Source organism: Fukomys damarensis, unplaced genomic scaffold, assembly GCF_012274545.1.
Source record: "Fukomys damarensis isolate Sample0158 unplaced genomic scaffold, DMR_v1.0_HiC HiC_scaffold_16, whole genome shotgun sequence".
Lineage (NCBI taxonomy): Eukaryota > Metazoa > Chordata > Mammalia > Rodentia > Bathyergidae > Fukomys > Fukomys damarensis.
The window spans coordinates 97456589-97468668 of NW_022900928.1; the positions used below are offsets into that span (position 1 = coordinate 97456589).

The 12080-nt window shown below is 36.3% G+C and overlaps 1 protein-coding gene across 6 annotated transcripts in view; it reads right to left on the reverse strand.

Annotated features, from left to right (window-relative positions):
* The window catches only part of LOC104867351 (putative RNA-binding protein Luc7-like 2), a 64642-nt gene that overhangs the window by 1743 nt on the left and 50819 nt on the right, over positions 1-12080 (reverse strand). For 4 of the 6 annotated variants that reach the window (XM_019208572.2, XM_033764507.1, XM_019208574.2 and 1 more), the window contains 3 exons: positions 10743-10834; positions 7702-7731; positions 3605-3796 (listed from right to left, as the gene is read on the reverse strand). In XM_019208572.2, the coding sequence (XP_019064117.1) occupies positions 3605-3796; positions 7702-7731; positions 10743-10834 (314 nt within the window). The remainder of the gene's footprint in view (positions 1-3604; positions 3797-7701; positions 7732-10742; positions 10835-12080) is intronic. The other 2 variants (XM_019208573.2, XM_019208571.2) reach the window with 1 other exon arrangement.

Genomic DNA, 12080 nt, shown 5'->3' on the forward strand with positions numbered 1-12080 from the left:
AAAAAAAAAAAAAAAAAATTAAAAAGGGCTGGGGATGTAATAGCTTAGTGGGAGAGTGCTTGCCTAGCATGTTAGGCCCCAGGTTCAATCCCGAGTACTGTCAAAAAGTCTAAGTTAAAATAACTTACAAGATATTTTTAGTATCTTGGAGATAACTGTAAAGCTTCAATTCATAAAAAGGTACTTAATATAAAAATAATAAATAGATAACAGCTTCAAAAAGTAAAAGGTATCAGATTTTTAAAAAATATGTAAGAACAGGTTCAAAACTGGATTGAAATCAATGACATAATAAGTCAGCAAATCTTTTCGGTCTGCTTTCTGGCCAGACAGTAAACATCTGAGGTGCTGCAGGTCACATAATCTCTGTGGTAGTATTCTTCCTCTTCTGTTTACCAACCTTAAGAATGTAAAACCATCCATAGCTTGCTGGCTGTACAAAAACAGGCTACAGGCCTCATTTAGCCTGTAGGCAAGAGTTTGCCAACATCGGACTTACCCAAGAGAAATAGTCAATAATATGGCTTTGTGTAACTATTTGTTAATTTAAAAATGCTTTACTCCTGAGTTAACTCATTAAAACCAGAATGGAAGACAGAAAAAGATAATCCACACTAATAAATTTTGATTAACCATAACTTAATACTGCCATCCCTGTTCCCATATCCATCTTCAGTAAGAAAGGTATTAAAAAAAAAAGCTCGTATCAGATTCAGAAGAAAAACCAAAGGATATTATGAAATTTGAATAAATATAGAATCCTATATTTTCAACATCTAAAATTAATGAGTAACAAATATTACATTTATTTGGTTCTTTACAGGTGATACAGAACTTTTACATAATTATCTCAACCCACATTTAGAATTAAGATCTGAGGCACTGCCAAGACCTGAATAACACTGTTCTTTTTGGTGCTGGCGTTTGAACCCAGGGCCTGGTGTAGGCTAAGCATATATTCTACTGTGTAACTACACTCTCAGCCCCAAATAAGAAATAGTTTCAGGAAAACATAAGGCAGCAAAATAATAATATACTCAGTTTTATATAGTTCAGGAGGCTTAAACATAAAAGACTGAAAGGTTATTAAGTTTCAGCATTTTGCTTAAAGTTTTAATAAGGTTAATCTTAAAATGATGTGTTAAAATCACAATGCGAGTCTAGTAATTCCAAGCCTATACTAGCTCTATAGCCTTTGTAGGAATGGAATGTAAAGATCACAGAAATTATACCTAGAATAAAGACTTTGAATGCTGTTAAGTTCTAGTAATGAGAACTGAAAAATAACTGCAATGAACATTAGCTAATGCTATGCGAGCAATAACATCCCACCTACAAGTAGTCTGTATACACCTCTTACTTGTACTACCAATAATCCTAATAAAGCAGTAGATAGGTGACATAACGGCCTTACTTGGCCAGGACCACTGCCCATGTGGTCTGACTCTGCAAGGCTGCACTGTCCATGTCTGAACAGAGCAAGCAGGAGAAAAGCTGCAAGTGGTCCTCGCTGGCCTAGGGAATGGGGGCCAAGGAAAGGTCACAGAGACAATCTACCATGTACCAGGGACCAGTGCTTACCAGTACAGGCAGGAGAACAACAAAACACAAAGACTTAAACACAAAGACTTCTGATGGGAACTTTTGCCTTCAAAAATAAAATCCGCATTTGTTGCAAAATTTAATGTTATTTGTAATAAGTTTTAATACCAATTACCTGCTAATTTTTGGTAAAAATGATGTTTCAAAAGAGTAATTTGAATTCAAAGATGAGAGGTGCTCTTTAGAAAAGCAAAACCTTTAATAGTTTTACAAAAATAGGACTCTTTGTGAACATGCTGAAGTCTCAGATGTTAAGGGTGTCACGTAGTAAGGTGGAAAATTTTCCTATACAACTTCACAATTGCAGGAAGCATCAGGGACTCAGATGACATAATCTCAGGGAATGAGATCCTTGCCCATCCCTCCCAACTCCACCACCAATATTTAAGAGTTCACAAACACCAGAAACCAAACACCAGAAACAATGACAGTTGGGCAGGTCAACACAAGAAATTGTCTAGATCTTCATCACTTAGCTGCATGATTCTCAAAATATAATGTACAGATTAAGATTTACAGAGAACTTTTAACAAATGCTTATTTCTAGACACTGCTCTGAGTGTCGCCTCCAAAATCCAGTTTCAAGAGTGTGGGACAAGCAGCCTATAACTATACAACCTAAGTAAATTACAGTTACTGTGTTCCAGTTTCGTTGATGACCTGAAGCCATTTTGTGTCACTTTGGCATTTCTCTCATCTAGACCTGCATCACTTACCCTATTGGATCCAGGTCAGCACTTTATAATCTGGTGTCCAATGTCAGTCCTGTGTTCTAACTCCTCCAGCAAGCTTCTTACCACAACCTGAATATGGGTGCTTAATTAACTATGTTACATTTCTTTGTTTACTAAGCCTAATGCAGTAGGAAGCATACAATTTTCACTGATGAGTCATCATAAGGACTAAGAAAAAGGCTAGAAATATAAGAAATGCCAATTGGGGCTCTATAAAGCATTCAGCTTGTGAGTGAATTCAGAGAATGGGCAGTACAACAAATAGAAACAGGTTTCTATGGATTCTATCACAGACTCTATGTAGAATAATCCATAGAAAATGTAAAATGAGTACTAGGCACTAAAAAAAAAAGTTCATCCTAATGTATTTACGAACAGCTGTAAAGGAAAACAAAGCAAACTAAATATGATTTATGTTCCAAAATATGGTTTAAGGGCTATGATGTGACCTGAGAAGTTTTGGGAGCTTAGACTGTATACACTGTGAGGACTAAACTCCTCAACCATTCTTTGTCTCCTCTCACTTAGATATTCAGGTCTTTAAGTATATCTCACCCAGTGTCTGCCTCCCTTACAACTTTTGAGTTTTTCTTTATACCAAGAAGTCTCATAGGTTCCTTAAAATTCTGTTTTTGTTTTTTTTTGTTTTTTGAGACAGGGTCTCACTATGTAGTTCAGACTGACCTGGAACTCACAGCGATCCTCCTGCCTCAGCCTCCCGAGTGCTGGGATTACAGGCATGCGCCACCACGCCCGGTGGTTCCTTAAAATTCTGAACCTGCCACTCCAAGCTGTACAGACAATTACCTATAGCATACAGGTAATATACTAGAATGTGTCATCTCTCAATGTGTACCAGCTCAAATAAATTTGGAAAACAGTAAGTCAAAGCTAAACAACTCTTAATGAAAGGGCTTCTCAGAGCCCCTAAGGAGTTAATACATATTGAAAAAATTCAAGAGTTATTAATACCTAAAATTATTTGCCTGTAAAATACTTTTTTTCCCCCCAAGACATACGGAGCAGAGAAAAACAATAATAATTACCTCTGCACAGATCAGTTCCAATTTCTTATTTGGGCTCACATGTAAATCTTTCTGAACTACCAATATAATCTGGAAAAAAATGTATACACCCACACACAAATGTGTACATATCACCAGGTGCAAGTTCAAACCAATAATCTAAACTCTAACCCTAAATAACATAAGCAAACAACAGGCTAAACATAAAGGTAGCTCCACATCCTCCGATCAGCACGTCAGTACCTCCTCTTGGACCGCTCTCTGCTCCTATCTCTAGAACTGTGTCGACTTCGTTGATGGCTGCGGCTTCGGCTACGGCTGCTGGAGCGGGACCTGTGGCGATGGCGTTTCTCCCGAGACTTGGATCGAGTCCTCCTCTTGCGTTCTCGAGACATTGAGCGAGATCGGTGTCTGCGATGCTCTCTGGACCTCGATCTACAAGATAACAAGCTTTGACTTCATTTTTCCTCTGTCAGCACTACAATCTCTCACTTAAATAGCGTTCTCTTTAAAAATAGTCTCTAGAGTCTTGTATCAATTTTATTCCAAGTCAACTAAATGTATACTGAATTTCTGGTATTATAACAACTATACATTAAGACTTCAAAACAAAAAACACTAGTTTTTACCAGGAATATAGAAGAAAAATGAAGACAACAATCTACTGCTAATATAGGCCAGGAATCCAGGAATTTATGCTTTATGAGATAGTTTCATTAAACTTCCAAGATTTTTTTAGTATTCTTTAAGAACTAAGTATATAACCAATGGATAGGAACAGAAGGTACACTGTTTAGGAGAAATTTCTCTTTGTCAGAATTAGGCTGTGAACAGAAGTGTGGAATGCCCAGTATGCCAAATCACAGAATAATCAAAACAATGAAACAGTTCTTGAGTAGCATATAATTTGAAGGGGGGGCACTCAAAAATTACTTCAGAGAACTTTACCTAAACTGATTAAAAAGAAAAAAAAGTATTGCTAACTATACAGTAGTAGAGAAGGAAAAATATTTCCATATCCATGACCAGGTCACAACTAACTTGTGTGGGGTGGCAAAAGTAAAGATGGCATGCAGATAACAGAAATGTGAAAGAAGAGGTGAATAAAGCAAGCAATTTTCTTTAAATAATGACAGAAGATGGGTACATGAATGCAGTTGCTGGAATCTCAGAGGCAGGACAATTTAACAAGATCTGGTTTCAAAATAATTTTTAAGGGTTGGGGATGTAGCTCAGTGATAGAACACAGCATGAGAGGAAGAAAGGTGAATATTTAAATTTTTTTAAAAATTACATTAAAAAAATACATTTTCCATTAAACATTCTCAAAGTACTCCCCCCTTGCTTCAAACACAACCCATCATTCTTGCCACTTTCTGACACAGTTCTAAAAACCGTCTTTGATGAGCATCATTAGTAGCACTCTCGGGACCTCTTCTATTTCCTGAATCAATTTAAAATGTTTATCTTTCATGGCCATTTTGACTTTGAGGAAGAGCCAAGAGTCACACAGTGCTAGATCTGGTGAATAAAGTGGATGAGGACACACCATAATGTTTTGATGAGCCTGCCTTTCTGTTGGATGGCACTCGCAGCAGTATTCGCTTTTTTTTTTTTTAATCACCTTGTAAAGACACTGAGGAAAGAGGACTTCTAGAACTGCTTTGGGAAGTGGCAAGAATGTTGGGGAAAGTATGATCAAAGCAAGCGGGAAATTCTGAGGTGGATTAATAGCCATGTGTTTTGTTTTGTTTTTTTCCTTGGTACAAGGAATCACACTCAGGACCTTGTCTTGCCAGGTGGTAGTGGCGACACTGAGCCTAAAGCCCAGGCCCCCATGTGCCCATGTGCCTTTTACTGTAATACTTTTTTAAAAAATTTAAACATTCTCTTTTTATTCACATGTAGTGGGCAAGGCCATGGGTTTCATCCTTAGTACGGGAAAAAAAAATATTCTAAGTTGGATTGCAGAACTTTAAATTTACTGACATCACACTTAAAATGAGTAAATGATATGGTATATTAATTATACCCTGATAAAATGGTTAAAATTTTTAAATCCCATTAAGCATTTAAGACTGAAATGGTTTCTCATAATTCAATACAGTAGGTTGAAAAGCACACTACTTGGATGATGTTTACACACTAAACATTTTTAAATGATTATTTTGTTACAAATGAAATTTAAAAGTACTCAGTTCATGCTAGCATTATAGGCAAAGAACAGCACATTGTAGATCTAGTGTCAATCACCTAACAGTATTCCTACACCTGAATAAAATACTTGCAAAAAGGAACAGAGAAAAGAATATGTCATTCAATACAAGTTTTGTCAAATGATATTTGCTTTAACTACTCATTTTGAGATAGCTATTATGAATCTATTCCAGTGCATAATTTTACTCACTTTAAAAATTCCAGACAATTATTCATCCATTCAGAATATATTTACTCGACACCTACAGCACTGTTTTAGCTACAAGGGAAGATTGAGCAACAAATAAAACCAAGTCCCTGGCCCCTTGGAGCTTACATTCTAGAATGTATGCAGATCTCTGCCTGGTAAAGCTGGCTGGATAGAAAACAGCAGGCATGTTTTATACAGAAGTGGTCCTGAGATAAAGATGGAAAGAAAGGAATAAGCACAGCTGCCATGTAGGAAACAGCATACCCAAGCAAGACCTGAGGCAGGAAAAGCCTCAGCATGCTAAGGAACACAGGATACAGACAGTGTGGATGAATGAAACAACTAAGAATGACAAAGAACTGCAAACTCAAAATGGGGGGCTCTGAATACGTTACACGAAGTGAAAACAAGCTATTAACAGATATTCTAAGAAAACAGACATAAACCAGAAGTATCCCAAGGCAAGTTGGGCTCATGATCATCTTATCTAAAAGGTATGGAAAGGGCTCCAATTTCTATGAAGGAAATGAAAAATCCTTGGACACACAGCATGTGGAATCTGTTTCTTTTTTTCTTTTGCTACCAGGGATTGAAATGAGGACTTTGTGCTTGTGAGGCAGGTGCAGTGCCACTGAGCTAAACCCCTGGCCCTCTATTTCATTTTTTTAAAAAAAAGACTCAGAGGTAGAGGAGAAGAGTAGACAAGGTTGGAAGTGAGACCAGTCAGTGGTAGACTTGAGTAGTAGAAGGTAAATTTCTGGCCGAAGTACCTAAAAGACATTCTATGTAGAACTCATAAATTACCTAACATAACTGGTCTATTTATTACTACCTTTTAGTTTTCTAGTGTCCTCCACCCCCACAGTACTGGGGATTGAACTTAGAGCCTTAGGACTGAGCTACATCCCATCACTTTTTTGAGACAGGATCTTGCTAAATTGTCCATGCTGGGCTCAATCGTGCAATTCTCCCCCTAAGCCTCTCAGAGAGAAGGAATTACAGGCAGCTTTTGTTTTACCGTCTTAAGCAAAACTACCACTGAAAAGTTTTAAAAAGCACTAAGGGGAGGCTAACAGGAATATAAGGTTTCTCTTTTGTAACAAAAGTTCTTTATTTTTAGGGAAAAATTCTCAGAAAATAGTTATTTTTGAGTACTCAACAGAAGTTTAAAAAAAAAAGATTTAATGTGAACAAGAGGAATGGTGGGGACTTGGAAGGGAATGAGAAAGGGCATTCTAGGTGAGAACAGATCTCTGATGCAAAACCCAAAGAGAAGAAATAGAATGGCAAGTGAAGAAACAAGAAAGAATAAAGGGGAACATATTTTTCTCCTTTTCTTATAAACATTTTCTCATTAACTAGAAAAACTACAAATAAAGGTTCCAAAAAGGCCCTACATATTAATGCTGAAAGTCAAAATAAAGAATGTATTATCTTTCCCTCTTCCTCTTAAAGGTTAAAAATGCCTCTCTGGAAGCCATCACAATACATGGGGATGAGTAATAAATTTACAGAAAGGCAAAATTGGGACACACGTTTAACATTTTAGTTTCCATAACCTACTGTGGAAAACATTAAAAAACTGAATTACTTCAACAGGTACAATCTATAAGTCTGTTGTTTCTTAAATAAATCTTTCATATTTACTGACCTTCTAAAAATGATTTAAGAAATATCTGGGAATATTTTTTAGCTTTCCACTGTAATTCCAGTATAGTATACTATAATATATATAATTTTACTATGATAAAAATTAAATTGTAATTCATGAGTACCTTCTGATTAGTTTCTCTCCTGAAATGACAATGCTCAAACTTGAATTACCAAAAAAAAGTAATAATTTATCCTCATAAATTTTTAAGACATTCAATCTATAAAACCTGCCTGTGAAAAATACAACTTCACTATAACTAACTTGAATAATAATACCTACCTTTTAGGATTCTTGCTATGTGATCGGGACCTAAAAAAAGAATATCTATTTTTAGAAAAGTGACTATAACAAAACAGTGCAATGTGTTGTTACATTGTTTTTGACTTCTATTTTTTATAATAATTTTTTAAATGTAGGGCACTAGGCACACAAAAATTTCTTCCAAAATGTACTATATACTCTACAGACTGCCACCTTGCCATATGGGCTCCCTTAATTGGATATCTGGCTCTTAAAAAGAAAACACTCCTAGAAGACCAAAATATACTGTATCACAACTCCTTAATTCTCTACAAACCACTTCCTAGCCTGGAAAAAATTGTTATACACAGCTTCTGTCACTTTATTTTTCCCTTTTGGGAAAAGGGTAAAATATTTATAGCCTGAAATGCAGACATTTTGGAGCTATAACCTCATGTTATAAACCCTAGAACAAACACCCAACTCAAACTTCCCACATCCGTTTCCTCACACGAAATGAGTGAGATATAAGGCGCACTCTTCCCATTCCCCAGCGTACTGTTAACACTCAATAAACACTAAGACTTAATGACAGGGCCAGAATATTATAGCAGGATTTTTGGTAGACAATTTATAGCATGGATGAAAGCATGACTTTGGATTCAGCCAGATGTGAGTTTTAACTGAGTCCCTAAACACACTTCAGTATCTGTGTCACCAAGGTAAGTCATGTATCTTCTCTCAGCTTAGGCTATCACCGGCAGACACGGACAGTAATACAAATTTACAAGATGAAGGATAAGGACTAAAATAGCTAGGCCAATTTCTTAGCACAGTGCCTGGCATATAGCGATGGGGATATTTTTCAGCTGTCTTTTTCAGTATCATAGTTGAACTATCTTGTATAATTTTCTATTAGCTTACAATTTCATCTCCAGTACTTCTAGAGGTTCATGAGGGATTTATTTGTGGGGGGTGATATTGGGGATGGAATACAGGAGTGCTCTTAAACTGAGCTAAACACCTCATCCCCCCACCCATGCTTTTCTGGAACAGGGGGTTGTTATGTAGTACTGGTTGTCCTTGATTCATCATCCTTCTAGCTCAGCCACTGGAGCACTGAGATTATTGGATGTGTTCCAGCATGCCTGGCTCTAGAGTTTTAAAAAAATTTTTTTAAATACTCCGGAAACAAGGTTGTATTTTACAATATCAAAAGAAATATGTCAGACAGCAGCAAGCAAAGAAGACGTAACATAGTTTCTCATCACCTACAAGCATGAGGTGTAAGTGTAGTTCAGCAAAAATCCTTTTCTCATTTGCCTATCATCTCCCTTAAATCTTTTTTTGGTACCAGGGATTGAACTCAGGACATTGCGCTTGCGAGGCAGGCACAGTGCCACTAAGCTAAATCCCCGACCGTCCCATAAATCCTAAATGGAAAATTCCAATGTTAAGAAAAATGCTACTTATTCTGTCCCAAGTATCACAATCCTGGGCAATATTCCCCCAAAAGAATTTAGTATATACCAAAGAACAAAGAGAAAAGCCTGAGGTAAAATTTATGATGATGGGGGTGTGGGGGAGATCTCATACACACTAGCACATACACCTCAAGATACAGAATTGAAGGACATAAACTTGGTTCCATTTTGTCCTTATAGTGCAGAAAGATTACCATTAAAAGCCATGCAACAAGCTGGGGATTTAGCTCAGTGGTACCAACGCCTGCCTTGCAAGCACAAGGTCCAAAGTTCAATTCCCAGTACCAAAAAAGAAAAAAAAGAGAAGAGTCAAGTCATACAACAAAATAAAATCTGTTTAAACTTCTTTAAGTATGTTGAAAGTTTAGAAATTAGCATGACCTATCCACATACTGCAAATGGTTTTAATTAAGCACGTCTGCTAAAACTGAACGAAGATATTTAACTTTCAGAAATGGATACTACAACTCAGGAAACACTAGAACAGGTAAATCCTTTGTAGCATGCCTGTCCATCTTCAAGTACTTAAAAAGAAGGTATGATCATGAGTTATAAGACTGTTGCCGTAATGGTACTATGCAATTTTAGTTGCCAATAGAGAAAACTAACTCAGAAGACTGCTTTTAAACAGTCTAAATATGAAAAATTATAAAATTTTTATTAATAAATATTAATAGGGCCACTGATTTAGCTCACTGGTTCTGCCGCTTGCCTTGCAAGCGCAAGGTCCCGAGTTTGATCCCCGGTACCAACAAACAAATAAACAAATAAATATTAAGCAGAGTTATATACATTTAGTTATTACTAAGTTAATGGAATCCTTAGTTTATAGCTCCTAGAAATGAGAAAATAACAAAGCTTAACGGAAAATGATGAAACAAAATACCTCAAACCTTTTATCAATAAATACATCGCACTAACCAACTGCACCACTGAAGCTCCATACCAACAAATGTTGTTTTTTTTTTTTAAACAGAATATATTGTAGTTCTCAGCCAACCTAATACAAATCTTTTCAATCACCTTCAGACTAACAGTTCATACAGGCTGAGCAACACTACTCTGAAAATCTGAAATGCAAAATCCAAATCTTTTTGAGCACAGACATGAGAGTCACAAAGTTTAAGATTCTGAAGCTTTTCAGATTTTGGACTTTTAAAAACAGAGCTATTTACCCAGAAAGATTAATGCAAATATTCCAAAATTCAAAAACTTCCAAAAATCTGAAATGCTTCTGGTCCCAAGCATTTTAGATAAAGTGTATTCGACCTGTGTATTTATATAAAATTTATATAAATTTTGGTGATACTTGCATGGTGATATTTTTTAAAAGTAAACAAAGGGCCGGGGATTTGGCTCAGTGGTTCCAACCCCTGCCTCACAAACACAAGAGCCAGAGTTTGATCCCTGATACCACACACACACACAAAAAAGTAAACAGAAACGTCCAACATCCCCACAGGTTAACCACACACACACAAAAAAAAGTAAACAGAAACGTCCAACATCCCCACAGGTTAAGTAGCATTTGAAATCTATCGATCCCATTTTCCTTCAGAACTACTTCAAATACTCTTACTATTTATCACTTCATACCTCCTCAGCTTCTCCCTTTCTTCTCTCTCCCTTTCTTCTCTTCGTTTCAGGCGCTCCTGGTTTCTTTTCTCCTGCTTTTCAGCTACAACTCTCTTAAAAATAATAAATGAGGAGCATATTTACTGGGTCAATTCTTAAGTATCTTTAATCTATTCCATTCCTAGTTACCAATAGTGCAGATAACATCAAAATTTGTTAAATAACAATTCAATTTGAAGCTGACAAATATAAAATGCTAGGTTTAAAGTCTGCTTTCCAGAATCTTTTCCCCCTTTTGTATAAATATGCACAACTTCATGTTTCTATATGATTTAATGACATCTTAAAATCGTATTTACTAGCTTTTTCTGTTTCCTAGCTTTACTTTGTGTTTATGTAAAGACCATCATCATTAATTGCCAGATCTCATTCCCTATGGTTTCTCACATGAAAATGTCCACTTCCAATCATCATTTTCATGCTGCTGCTTTGAAGATTTGAGTGAAACACTGAGTTCTGTTGCTAGGTCTGTGTCCATCCAGACTTCCCAGTAGTACTGTTTTTGAGTTTTAATTTAGAGCCCAACAACCATTTGTTATAATGAAACATTTTGATATTTTTTTAGAAACAAGTATTTGAAATCATGCTAGCTGTTCAAAAAACTGAAAAGGGCTCCCTGTTAACTGTAATATGGAGATATCCATGGGTGTTTCTGATTCCACATTATTTAAAATATCAAGCTATGTATGTTGGGTTAATTTCAATAGTAAAATTTCAGACAGTGACTCAGTGTTGCCAATGCTCCAGACAGTCCTCAATCTGCAACAAAGTGCTACAGTGTCACGATTCTTAAAAAATTGCATCATGCTGCCTTACCTTTACCACGTCAAAATATCATTTGTGTGTGCCCCGTGCAGGTATTCCCTCAAAAGAACCGTGTTGTCTTTTTCACGACAGATTACATTTTGGTGGTAATAGGGACTGAACTCAAGAGCTTTTGTCCTCAGTTACATCCCTAGCCCTTTAAAAATTTTCTGAGACAGGGTCTTGCTAAGTCTCTAAATTGCCCAGACTAGGCTTGACTTTAGAACCCTATCTCAGTTTCTCAGATTGCTGGGATTATAGGCATGTGCCATCACCCACAGTTTAGCTTACATACTTAACTCATCAATAGTGAGTGTCCTTTCACAAGTTTCATTCTATGTCCTTTTAGAAGTGAAGAAGCGTAAAAACTGATGTTCATAAGACTGCTATTTAGTTAAGAACTGCAAAACATTATAAATAAACAATGGGCCCATTTTCTCAATCCTCCTTGAAAAGGTAATAATGGATATATCAGGGATTAAACATTCTGGCTAA